Source organism: Bombina bombina, chromosome 7 (assembly GCF_027579735.1).
Source record: "Bombina bombina isolate aBomBom1 chromosome 7, aBomBom1.pri, whole genome shotgun sequence".
Classification (NCBI taxonomy): Eukaryota; Metazoa; Chordata; class Amphibia; order Anura; family Bombinatoridae; genus Bombina; species Bombina bombina.
Window position 1 is genome coordinate 468456541 of NC_069505.1, and position 13787 is coordinate 468470327.

Sequence of the window (13787 nt, forward strand, 5' to 3'; positions counted from 1 at the left end):
CTCTCTTCTCTCTTTGTTATTAGTCACACTCTATTGTCACCAGTTTTCTCTCTCTCCTCTCTTCTTTCCCACACCTCTCTCTCTCTCTCTCTCTCATGTTATAGTCACACTCTATTGTCACCAGTTTCTCTCCTCTCTCTCTCTCTCTCTCTCTCGTCACCAGTTTCTCTCCTCTCTCTCTCTCTCTCTCTCTCTCTCTCATGTTATAGTCACACTCTATTGTCACCAGTTTCTCTCTCTCTCTCTCTCTCTCTCTCTCCTCTCTCATGTTATAGTCACACTCTATTGTCACCAGTTTCTCTCTCTCTCTCTCGTTATAGTCACACTCTATTGTCACCAGTTTCTCTCTCTCTCTCTCTCTCTCTCTCTCTCGTCATAGTCACACTCTATTGTCACCAGTTTCTCTCCTCTCTCTCTCTCTCTCTCTCTCATGTTATAGTCACACTCTATTGTCACCAGTTCCTCTCCTCTCTCTCTCTCTCTCTCTCTCTCATGTTATTGTTACACTGTATTGTCACCAGTTCCTGTCATCGCTCTCATGTAATCTTTTCTTTCTCGGTAGGTTTGTGCATATATGTAGATGTGGATGCCACCCTTTGTGAGATGTGCGTAGTAACCCAAACCAGCAGTGTCCTAAGAAGTCGCATGTAGGATTTTTATGCAGACATTGTCAGGTTTCCTCGCACGTCCATTATCTGATCTGTAAATAATGGCGGCTGGTGATAAAGTGTCTGCAGCTATATTGACGCACATCCTTGAGATCCTCTACCTGCTAACCGGGGAGGTAAGAGCTGTGGCATATTCAATAAATAAGTATAAATATTAAGTATGTTCTGGCTGTATTATGAGTAGATTCTGCATTGTCAGACTTGCAGGCGCCCCCTGGTGCTGATAGCTGTACCTCTCCCCTTCTCATGGTGTGCACTCCTGTAACTGCCATGTGTCACTCCTACCCTGTTGTTTTATCTCTAGACATCATACTAGCTAGGTCCTCTGACCCCCCCCCCCCCCCATCAAATCCTCTGTGTGACAAAGATAAGAAAAGCACACTACTGACCAAGACTCATACACATATTCTGAGAGCATACTTAGGTAGTGTCAGCAGTGTGCACATCTGGAGCATTCCATAGCAGCAGGTTTGCGAAAATACTTGTTACATATTGTTTGGATACCGCTGCCATCTAGTGGATCAAAACGGCATAAGTGCTGCCAGACACGAGCACCAGACATGATCACGCTCCTGAGCCTACCTACCCGATTGTGACCAAAGTAAATTTGATTTTAAAATGATACTGCCTATCTGAATCATAAAATAAACTTGCTTCATGTCCCTTTTAAAGGTTTGTCTCAACTTTCATTTCATGCAGTGATTTTACCCCTTAATTACCCAGACAAGCAGAAGTTAGGTGACTGCTGTGTGTGTTCCCGACAACCTAAGGTTTTTTTGTCCCTTAAGTGACTGTGAATTGCAGCAGTGGTTTTACCCCTTGATTGCCCGAGCAAGCAAATGATTTCATCAGTTCTGGGCAACCAAAGGGTTAAATCACTTTCCTGTGTATGTCCCTGGATTCTTTCCGGTTCTTCATATTCTCTTAGGAAAACGGTAAATTAACCCTTTATATCTCATGTTTTGTAGGTTTCAGTAATGCAGCACATCTCTAACTCGCCAATGAAAAGCGCCAACAGGAAAATGTCTGCTCTGATCTTGAACCACATCCTGGATATAATCTATTTGTTAACCGGAGAGGTGATTACTGCGGGGCATTGCTGTAATAGTGCTTAGCTCTTGCACTGCCACAAAAACCGCGGCAAAAGCGTAAACAGCAAATTAAATACGCTCTGACACTAAACATGTGATATAAATACGCTCTGTCACACAACATGTCACATAAATACGCTCATTGTCACCTATACGCTGTGTCACTAAACATGTGATATAAATACGCTCTATCACTCAACATGTCACATACATACGCTCATTGTCACCAATACGCTGTGTCACTAAACATGTGATATAAATACGCTCTGTCAATCAACATGTCACATAAATATGCTCATTGTCGCCAATACGCTGTGTCACTAAACGTGATATAAATACTGTGTCGCTAAACATGTGACATAAATACGCTGTGTCACTAAATGTGATATAAATACTGTCACTAAACATGTGACATTAATACGTTGTCACCTAAACGTGTGACATAAATACTTTGTGTCACATAAATATGCTTTGTCACCTAAACATGTCATTAAACATGTCGCATAAATACGCGGTGTCACCTAAACATGTGACATAAATACACTGTGTCACTAAATATGTCACATAAATATGCACTGTCACTTAATTATGCTTTCTGCACAGTGCCAAAGGTGGTTCGATGCATTCGGTTCTTGTGTATACTATAGTTTATTTGTATGTGGTACTTGTAAAATTTATAGTTATGTTGGCAAATGGATTATCAGATGACTGGGGTCCCCCAAACTTTTTCACATCTCACCCTACAGGAATACACCGTAGTGAAGAGGAATTCGCCCCACATCAGCACACACCCGCTGACGGGAGAGGTGAGCACTGACCACATTGCTCGGTCTTGTTCTCAGGTGACAGAATTTGTTTCTGTGCCAGTTGTGTATAATGTCAGCGGCTTTAGCTACGGTTGGCTGATAGCTATATATGTAGGACTAACCAGGGTCATCATATGCTATTCTTATCCGATTTCCTTCTTTATGACGCTCCCTATTTACTCCACTCCTTGTCTTGCTAGAGCCATGTATAATTACATTTCAGAACTAGGGTGGTAAAGCGCCTCTCTGACACTTATAGATCGGCTACTGGTCAACAAGCAAATTCTGTAGACCACAAATATATTACATTATAAGCACCAAGCTCAGTTTATAACTTTATGTAGGTACATGGTGATATTGTATGATATTGTATGGTGTAGGCACATGGTGATATTGTATGGTGTAGGCACATGGTGATATTGTATGGTGTAGGCACATGGTGATATTGTATGGTGTAGGCACATGGTGATATTGTATGGTGTAGGCACATGGTGATATTGTATGGTGTAGGCACATGGTGATATTGCAGGATATTATATGGTGTAGCCACATGGTGATATTGCAGGATATCATATGGTGTAGGCACTAGGTGAGATTGTAGGCTATCATGGTGTAGGCACTAGGTGAGATTGTAGGATATCATTATATAGGCACTAGATGAGATTGTATGATATTATATGGTGTTGGCACTAGTTGATATTGCAGGATATCATATGGTGTAGGCACTAGGTGATATTGCAGGATATCATAATGTAGGCACTAGGTGATATTGCAGGATATCATATGGTGTAGGCACTAGGTGATATTGCGGGATATCATTTTGTAGGCACTAGGTGATATTGCGGGATATCATAGTGCAGGCACTAGGTGATATTGCGGGATATCATAGTGCAGGCACTAGTTGATATTGCAAGATATCATAGTGTAGGCACTAGGTGATATTGCAGGATATCATATGGTGTAGGCACTAGGTGATATTGTAGGATATCATATGGTGTAGGCACTAGGTGAGATTGTAGGATATCATATGGTCTAGGCACTAGGTGATATTGTAGGATATCATATGGTGTAGACACTTGGCGATAGGTAATGATATGGTGTAGGCACTTGGCGATAGTATAGAATATCACTTGGTGTAGGCTCTTGGCGATAGTATATGATATTACATGGTGTAGGCACTTGGCGATTGTATATGATATTACATGATGTAGGCACTTGCCGATAAAATATGATATTACATGGTGTAGGCACTTGGCGATAGTATATGATATCACTTGGTGTAGGCACTTGGCTATAGTATATATCACTTGGTGTAGACACTTGGCGATAGTAAATATTTTATGGTGAAGGCACTTGGCATACACACCATTTCCTGCAGACGTTACTCTGATAAAACCTGGCTGTTTACAACACTGACTTGAACACATTTCCCCTATGTGTATTTCAGGTTCCTATAAAGTGCGGAGACGTGGGCGTGTATTTCTCTATGGAGGAGTGGGAGTATATAGAGGGGCATAAGGAGCTTTATGATCACGTCATGATGGAGGGACACCCAGAGCTCAGGGCCAGACGAATCCCATCTCTCCACCCTTTTGGTAACACTTTACGTTCCTGTCAGGCATATGATAAGCGCAAGTAAATAGACGTGACATTCTACCTCATTGGAACCTGATCTAGGAACTTGTGCTTTTACAATTATTATTATTATTTTTATTTTTTATTGTCTGACCTGATGGTAACGACAAATATTTGCTACACAATCTATAGTATTTGTTACATCTATGTAACTAAATTTACTGCTGTAATTGCTTCCTTATTGTTTAAATTGTTCTGTTCATTTCTGTCAGACTGTCATACTATACTAGCGTATTTTATATAAATTGTTTTAATATCCCTTCCCATAGCTAGAGGTGTAATAAGGAAGAGGACTAACTAGAGGTGTGAGAAGGGAGGGGACTAACTAGAGGTGTGTCATGTTCCGGTGTATATGGGCTCAGGACACAGACCCTCCGGGCAGTGGTAGGGATTTGAAGACACCGACCCCTGACCCGGGGAAGAGTATCCTGGACGTGGATAGATGATATTCTGTGATTCATAGTTGCAAGAAGTTATTGTAGAATTCATGAAGTGTGCAACATATGTATACAATATATTCTGGCTTCACTGTGACTTATATTTAGTTAATAGGAGGAGCTGCAGGATTCAATGAGAGAAAAATATAGCAATGTAGGATGTTCAGGCTTCAGAGGAAACTGGTAGAAGATTGACTCATAGATGCAAACTAAGGGTTGTTGAAGGTTCACAGTACATAATATTATATAGAGCTGTATAACGGTAATAAGCAGAGCAGCACAGGTGATAGACAAGCTGCAAGTTTAAGGTATTAATTACTGTTTGTGCATATATTGGAGAATCACATGAAAGCTGTTTAACTGAACACATAGATGCAGAGTTCTGAATATGTTAACATATTTAGAGGAGGATATTACAGCTATGACAACTTGTAGCAGAGAATAGTTATAAAGTTATGAGTAAGATACTGTTGTAGTAATTAGAGAGTGATTATAACCAAATGCATACTTGTAATTTTATAATAAAGTTCAGAGTTTGTTAAGTAGCAGTGTCCAGGAAACAAAATGGAATTGTATGGATACTTGCGATTAGATGATTTTAAGCTTAGCTAAAAGGAAAGGCTGTAGCTTGAATATGCTGGGAAAATCCATGCAGGAACAGTCACAGCCCTCTGTTGTTCTGGAGCACAACTTTAAAGCTAATGCAATGAGATGGTTTAAAAAGATGCGGAGGAAATCGGGTGCATGAATGATTAATTAGGCAGGTAAGTTGAATTTAGATACTGCCCAAACAGCCTGATTGTCAGTAGCAGGGAAGGCAGTCTTAAAGGGACAGTGATATCAGGCAGGCATGTGTTACAAGGTATGATAAGGGAGGGGACTAGCTAGAGGTGTGACAAGGGAGGGGACTAGCTAGAAGTGTGACAAGGGAGAGGACTAGCTAGAGGTGTGACAAGGGAGGGGACTAGCTAGAGGTGTGATAAGGGAGGGGACTAGCTAGAGGTGTGATAAGGGAGGGGACTAGCTAGAGGTGTGATAAGGGAGGGGACTAGCTAGAGGTGTGATAAGGGAGGGGACTAGCTAGAGGTGTGATAAGGGAGGGGACTAGCTAGAGGTGTGATAAGGGAGGAGACTAGCTAGAGGTGTGATAAGGGAGGAGACTAGCTAGAGGTGTGATAAGGGAGGAGACTAGCTAGAGGTGTGATAAGGGAGGAGACTAGCTAGAGGTGTGATAAGGGAGGAGACTAGCTAGAGGTGTGATAAGGGAGGAGACTAGCTAGAGGTGTGATAAGGGAGGAGACTAGCTAGAGGTGTGATAAGGGAGGGGACTAGCTAGAGGTGTGATAAGGGAGGGAACTAGCTAGAGGTGTAATAAGGGAGGAGACTTGGCACTGGTTGAAATGTGATTGACAACTAATCTTTTATGCAGGAAATAAGGATGAAGTTACTGTAGATGCCGGACAGACAGAGGAGTTGCGAGCTGCGGAGCCAGAGATATGTGACATTATCGGCACAAGTGAGTAGGTGTACACAGTGTTTGGAGATTACAGGACACATTACAGACTCAGAGCATTTAGCCTACAATATATTCACTATCCTACACAGCTCACCCATCCCTACAATCTCATATTATAGATGCCATTCAGTGAAAACTGGTAGAAGACTGACTCATAGATGCAAACTAAGGGTTGTTGCAGGTTCACAGTACATAATATTATATAGAGCCGTATAACAGTAATAAGCAGAGCAGCACAGGTGATAGACAAGCTGCAATTTAAGGCATTAATTACTGTTTGTGCATATATTGGAGAATCACATGAAAGCTGTTTAACTGAACACATAGATGCAGAGTTCTGAATATGTTAACATATTTAGAGGAGGATATTACAGCTATGACAACTTGTAGCAGAGAATAGTTATAAAGTTATGAGTAAGATACTGTTGTAGTAATTAGAGAGTGATTATAACCAAATGCATACTTGTAATTTATAATAAAGTTCAGAGTTTGTTAAGTAGCAGTGTCCAGGAAACAAAATGGAATCGTATGGATACTTGCGATTAGATGATTTTAAGCTTAGCTAAAAGGAAAGGCTGTAGCTTGAATATGCTGGGAAAATCCATGCAGGAACAGTCACAGCCCTCTGTTGTTCTGGAACACAACTTTAAAGATAATGCAATGAGATGGTTTAAAAAGAGGCGGAGGAAATCGGGTGCATGAATGATTAATTAGGCAGGTAAGTTGAATTTAGATACTGCCCAAACAGCATGATTGTCAGTAGCAGGGAAGGCAGTCTTAAAGGGACAGTGATATCAGGCAGGCATGTGTTACAAGGTATGATAAGGGAGGGGACTAGCTAGAGGTGTGACAAGGGAGGGGACTAGCTAGAGGTGTGACAAGGGAGGGGACTAGCTAGAGGTGTGACAAGGGAGGGGACTAGCTAGAGGTGTGACAAGGGAGGGGACTAGCTAGAGGTGTGACAAGGGAGGGGACTAGCTAGAGGTGTGACAAGGGAGGGGACTAGCTAGAGGTGTGACAAGGGAGGGGACTAGCTAGAGGTGTGACAAGGGAGGGGACTAGCTAGAGGTGTGACAAGGGAGGGGACTAGCTAGAGGTGTGACAAGGGAGGGGACTAGCTAGAGGTGTGACAAGGGAGGGGACTAGCTAGAGGTGTGACAAGGGAGGGGACTAGCTAGAGGTGTGACAAGGGAGGGGACTAGCTAGAGGTGTGACAAGGGAGGGGACTAGCTAGAGGTGTGACAAGGGAGGGGACTAGCTAGAGGTGTGACAAGGGAGGGGACTAGCTAGAGGTGTGACAAGGGAGGGGACTAGCTAGAGGTGTGACAAGGGAGGGGACTAGCTAGAGGTGTGACAAGGGAGGGGACTAGCTAGAGGTGTGACAAGGGAGGGGACTAGCTAGAGGTGTGACAAGGGAGGGGACTAGCTAGAGGTGTGACAAGGGAGGGGACTAGCTAGAGGTGTGACAAGGGAGGGGACTAGCTAGAGGTGTGACAAGGGAGGGGACTAGCTAGAGGTGTGACAAGGGAGGGGACTAGCTAGAGGTGTGACAAGGGAGGGGACTAGCTAGAGGTGTGACAAGGGAGGGGACTAGCTAGAGGTGTGACAAGGGAGGGGGACTAGCTAGAGGTGTGACAAGGGAGGGGACTAGCTAGAGGTGTGACAAGGGAGGGGACTAGCTAGAGGTGTGACAAGGGAGGGGACTAGCTAGAGGCGTGACAAGGGAGGGGACTAGCTAGAGGCGTGACAAGGGAGGGGACTAGCTAGAGGCGTGACAAGGGAGGGGACTAGCTAGAGGCGTGACAAGGGAGGGGACTAGCTAGAGGCGTGACAAGGGAGGGGACTAGCTAGAGGCGTGACAAGGGAGGGGACTAGCTAGAGGCGTGACAAGGGAGGGGACTAGCTAGAGGCGTGACAAGGGAGGGGACTAGCTAGTGGCGTGACAAGGGAGGGGACTAGCTAGGGGCGTGACAAGGGAGGGGACTAGCTAGGGGCGTGATAAGGGAGGGGACTAGCTAGGGGCGTGATAAGGGAGGGGACTAGCTAGAGGCGTGATAAGGGAGGGGACTAGCTAGAGGCGTGATAAGGGAGGGGACTAGCTAGAGGCGTGATAAGGGAGGGGACTAGCTAGAGGCGTGATAAGGGAGGGGACTAGCTAGAGGTGTGATAAGGGAGGGGACTAGCTAGAGGTGTGATAAGGGAGGGGACTAGCTAGAGGTGTGATAAGGGAGGAGTCTAGCTAGAGGTGTGATAAGGGAGGGGACTTGGCACTGGTTGAAATGTGATTGACAACTAATCTTTTATGCAGGAAATAAGGAAGAAGTTACTGTAGATGCCGGACAGACAGAGGAGTTGCGAGCTGCGGAGCCAGAGATATGTGACATTATCTGCACAAGTGAGTAGGTGTACACAGTGTTTGGAGATTACAGGACACATTACAGACTCAGAGCATTTAGCCTACAATATATTCACTAGCCCAGTGATTTTTAACCTTTTTTTGCCGTGGCACACTTTTTTACATTAAAAAATCCTGTGGCACACCACCATCCCAAAATTTTTAAAAAATCACACATTGTAGCCTTATATATATATATATATATATATATATATATATATATACACATACAAACACACACATACTGTATGTATTGTGCTGTTATGCCATGCCTCCTACAAACTATCCCTGCACTGGGAGTAAGAAACAAGCAAAGCTTAAAAAATATGTCACACTGTTGTCAGTCTGCCGCAGCACACCTGAGGATCTCTCATGGCACACTAGTGTGCCACGGCACACTGGTTGAAAAACACTGCACTATCCTACACAGTTCACCCATCCCTACAGTCTCATATTATAGACGCCATTCAGTGAAAATCAAAGTGGGGCGACTGTTAGGGCATCTAGTCCAATGGTTTTAGAGTTGTATCTTCTCTTTTGTAGCCAAATAGATGCAAATAAAAATGAGCTTCTATGTGGTGGATCAAGCAGTCACTGTGTAGCATGTTGTAGAAAATGTTCATAGGTAAAATAAATACCAGAAGTGTGTAACAAGCCCATCTATTTGAGTTACAAATTAAATGTTCGCTCAACGTCTGTTTTCTGTTTACATCCAATGGCCGCCCGGACGTACCGTATATCTATTATATAATAATCACTGCTCACCCTTGTGTTACTGTTTATATCATTAGACAGCACTGACCCAAATCTGTACGTATATCTGTTATATAATAATCACTGCTCACCCTCGTGTTACTGTTTATATCATTATACCGTACTGACAAAGATCTGTACGTATATCTGTTATATAATAATCACTGCTCACCCTCGTGTTATTGTTTATATCATTAGACAGCACTTACGCAGATCTGTACGTATATCTGTTATATAATAATAACTGCTCACCCTCGTGTTACTGTTTATATCATTAGACAGCACTGACGCAGATCTGTACGTATATCTGTTATATAATAATCACTGCTCACCCTCGTGTTACTGTTTATATCATTAGACCGCACTGACGCAGATCTGTACGTATATCTGTTATATAATAACTGCTCACCCTCGTGTTACTGTTTATATCATTAGACCTTACTGACGCAGATCTGTACGTATATCTGTTATATAATAATCACTGCTCACCCTCGTGTTACTGTTTATATCATTAGACCGCACTGACGCAGATCTGTACGTATATCTGTTATATAATCACTGCTCACCCTCGTGTTACTGTTTATATCATTAGACCGTACTGATGCAGATGTGTACGTATATCTGTTATATAATAATCACTGCTCACCCTCGTGTTACTGTTTATATCATTAGACCTTACTGACGCAGATCTGTACGTATATCTGTTATATAATAATCACTGCTCACCCTCGTGTTACTGTTTATATCATTAGACCGCACTGACGCAGATCTGTACCGTATATTTGTTATATAATAATCACTGCTCACCCTCGTGTTACTGTTTATATCATTAGACAGCACTTACGCAGATCTGTACGTATATCTGTTATATAATAATAACTGCTCACCCTCGTGTTACTGTTTATATCATTAGACAGCACTGACGCAGATCTGTACGTATATCTGTTATATAATAATCACTGCTCACCCTCGTGTTACTGTTTATATCATTAGACCGCACTGACGCAGATCTGTACGTATATCTGTTATATAATAACTGCTCACTCTCGTGTTACTGTTTATATCATTAGACCTTACTGACGCAGATCTGTACGTATATCTGTTATATAATAATCACTGCTCACCCTTGTGTTAATGTTTATATCATTAGACCGCACTGACGCAGATCTGTACGTATATCTGTTATATAATAATCACTGCTCACCCTCGTGTTACTGTTTATATCATTAGACCTTACTGACGCAGATCTGTACCGTATATTTGTTATATAATAATAACTGCTCACCCTTGTGTTACTGTTTATCATTAGACTGCACTGACGCAGATCTGTACGTATATCTGTTATATAATTGCTCACCCTCGTGTTACTGTTTATATCATTATACCGTACTGACGAAAATCTGTACGTATATCTGTTATATAATAATCACTGCTCACCCTCGTGTTACTGTTTATATCATTAGACCGTACTGGCGCAGATCTGTACGTACAGGGAGTGCAGAATTATTAGGCAAGTTGTATTTTTGAGGATTAATTTTATTATTGAACAACAACCATGTTTTCAATGAACCCAAAAAACTCATTAATATCAAAGCTGAATAGTTTTGGAAGTAGTTTTTAGTTTGTTTTTAGTTATAGCTATTTTAGGGGGATATCTGTGTGTGCAGGTGACTATTACTGTGCATAATTATTAGGCAACTTAACAAAAAACAAATATATACCCATTTCAATTATTTATTTTTACCAGTGAAACCAATATAACATCTCAACATTCACAAATATACATTTCTGACATTCAAAAACAAATCAGTGACCAATATAGCCACCTTTCTTTGCAAGGACACTCAAAAGCCTGCCATCCATGGATTCTGTCAGTGTTTTGATCTGTTCACCATCAACATTGCGTGCAGCAGCAACCACAGCCTCCCAGACACTGTTCAGAGAGGTGTACTGTTTTCCCTCCTTGTAAATCTCACATTTGATGATGGACCACAGGTTCTCAATGGGGTTAAGATCAGGTGAACAAGGAGGCCATGTCATTAGATTTTCTTCTTTTATACCCTTTCTTGCCAGCCACGCTGTGGAGTACTTGGACGCGTGTGATGGAGCATTGTCCTGCATGAAAATCATGTTTTTCTTGAAGGATGCAGACTTCTTCCTGTACCACTGCTTGAAGAAGGTGTCTTCCAGAAACTGGCAGTAGGACTGGGAGTTGAGCTTGACTCCATCCTCAACCCGAAAAGGCCCCACAAGCTCATCTTTGATGATACCAGCCCAAACCAGTACTCCACCTCCACCTTGCTGGCGTCTGAGTCGGACTGGAGCTCTCTGCCCTTTACCAATCCAGCCACGGGCCCATCCATCTGGCCCATCAAGATTCACTCTCATTTCATCCGTCCATAAAACCTTAGAAAAATCAGTCTTGAGATTTCTTGGCCCAGTCTTGACGTTTCAGCTTGTGTGTCTTGTTCAGTGGTGGTCGTCTTTCAGCCTTTCTTACCTTGGCCATGTCTCTGAGTATTGCACACCTTGTGCTTTTGGGCACTCCAGTAATGTTGCAGCTCTGAAATATGGCCAAACTGGTGGCAAGTGGCATCTTGGCAGTTGCACGCTTGACTTTTCTCAGTTCATGGGCAGTTATTTTGCGCCTTGGTTTTTCCACATGCTTCTTGCGACTCTGTTGACTATTTTGAATGAAACGCTTGATTGTTCAATGATCACGCTTCAGAAGCTTTGCAATTTTAAGAGTGCTGCATCCCTCTACAAGATATCTCACTATTTTTGACTTTTCTGAGCCTGTCAAGTCCTTCTTTTGACCCATTTTGCCAAAGGAAAGGAAGTTGCCTAATAATTATGCACACCTGATATAGGGTGTTGATGTCATTAGGCCACACCCCTTCTCATTACAGAGATGCACATCACCTAATATGCTTAATTGGTAGTAGGCTTTCGAGCCTATACAGCTTGGAGTAAGACAACATGCATAAAGAGGATGATGTGGTCAAAATACTCATTTGCCTAATAATTCTGCACTCCCTGTATATCTGTTATATAATAATCACTGCTCACCCTCTTGTTACTGTTTATATCATTAGACCGTACTGACGCAGATCTGTACGTATATCTGTTATATAATAATCACTGCTCACCCTCGTGTTACTGTTTATATCATTAGACCGCACGGACGCAGATCTGTGCCGTATATCTGTTATATAATAATCACTGCTCACCCTCGTGTTACTGTTTATATCATTAGATCGTACTGACGCAGATCTGTACCGTATATCTGTTATATAATAATCACTGCTCACCCTCGTGTTACTGTTTATATCATTAGATCGTACTGACGCAGATCTGTACGTATAGCTGTTATATAATAATCACTGCTTACCCTCGTGTTACTGTTTATATCATTAGATCGTACTGACGCAGATCTGTACGTATAGCTGTTATATAATAATCACTGCTTACCCTCGTGTTACTGTTTATATCATTAGACAGCACTGACCCAGATCTGTACGTATATCTGTTATATAATTGCTCACCCTCGTGTTACTGTTTATATCATTAGACCGTACTGACGCAGATCTGTACCGTATATCTGTTATATAATAATCACTGCTCACCCTCGTGTTACTGTTTATATCATTAGACCGTACTGACCCAGATCTGTACGTATATCTGTTATATAATAATCCCTGTTCACCCTCGTGTTACTGTTTATATCATTAGACAGCACTGACCCAGATCTGTACGTATATCTGTTATATAATAATCACTGCTCACCCTCCTGTTACTGTTTATATCATTAGACAGCACTGACCCAGATCTGTACGTATATCTGTTATATAATAATCACTGCTCACCCTCGTGTTACTGTTTATATCATTAGACCGCACTGACGCAGATCTGTACCGTATATCTGTTATATAATAATCACTGCTCACCCTCGTGTTACTGTTTATAGCATTAGACCGCAATGACGCAGATCTGTACGTATATCTGTTATATAATAATCACTGCTCACCCTCATGTTACTGTTTATATCATTGGACAGCACTGACCCCAGATCTGTACGTATATCTGTTATATAATAATCACTGCTCACCCTCGTGTTACTGTTTATATCATTAGACCTTACTGACGCAGATCTGTACCGTATATTTGTTATATAATAACTGCTCACCCTCGTGTTACTGTTTATATCATTAGACTGCACTGACGCAGATCTGTACGTATATCTGTTATATAATTGCTCACCCTCGTGTTACTGTTTATATCATTAGACAGCACTGACGCAGATCTGTACCGTATATCTGTTATATAATAATCACTGCTCACCCTCGTGTTACTGTTTATAGCATTAGACCGCACTGACGCAGATCTGTACGTATATCTGTTATATAATAATCACTGCTCACCCTCATGTTACTGTTTATATCATTAGACCTTACTGACGCAGATCTGTACCGTATATTTGTTATAT

The 13787-nt window shown here is 42.0% G+C and overlaps 1 protein-coding gene across 1 annotated transcript in view; it reads left to right on the forward strand.

Moving 5' to 3' along the window:
* The window catches only part of LOC128666746 (oocyte zinc finger protein XlCOF22), a 36018-nt gene that overhangs the window by 5413 nt on the left and 16818 nt on the right, over window positions 1–13787 (forward strand). Inside the window, exons 2-7 of the mRNA XM_053721508.1 lie at window positions 563–784; window positions 1637–1747; window positions 2506–2565; window positions 4013–4160; window positions 6067–6153; window positions 8462–8548. Of these exons, the coding sequence (XP_053577483.1) occupies window positions 710–784; window positions 1637–1747; window positions 2506–2565; window positions 4013–4160; window positions 6067–6153; window positions 8462–8548 (568 nt within the window). The 5' untranslated portion in view covers window positions 563–709. The remainder of the gene's footprint in view (window positions 1–562; window positions 785–1636; window positions 1748–2505; window positions 2566–4012; window positions 4161–6066; window positions 6154–8461; window positions 8549–13787) is intronic.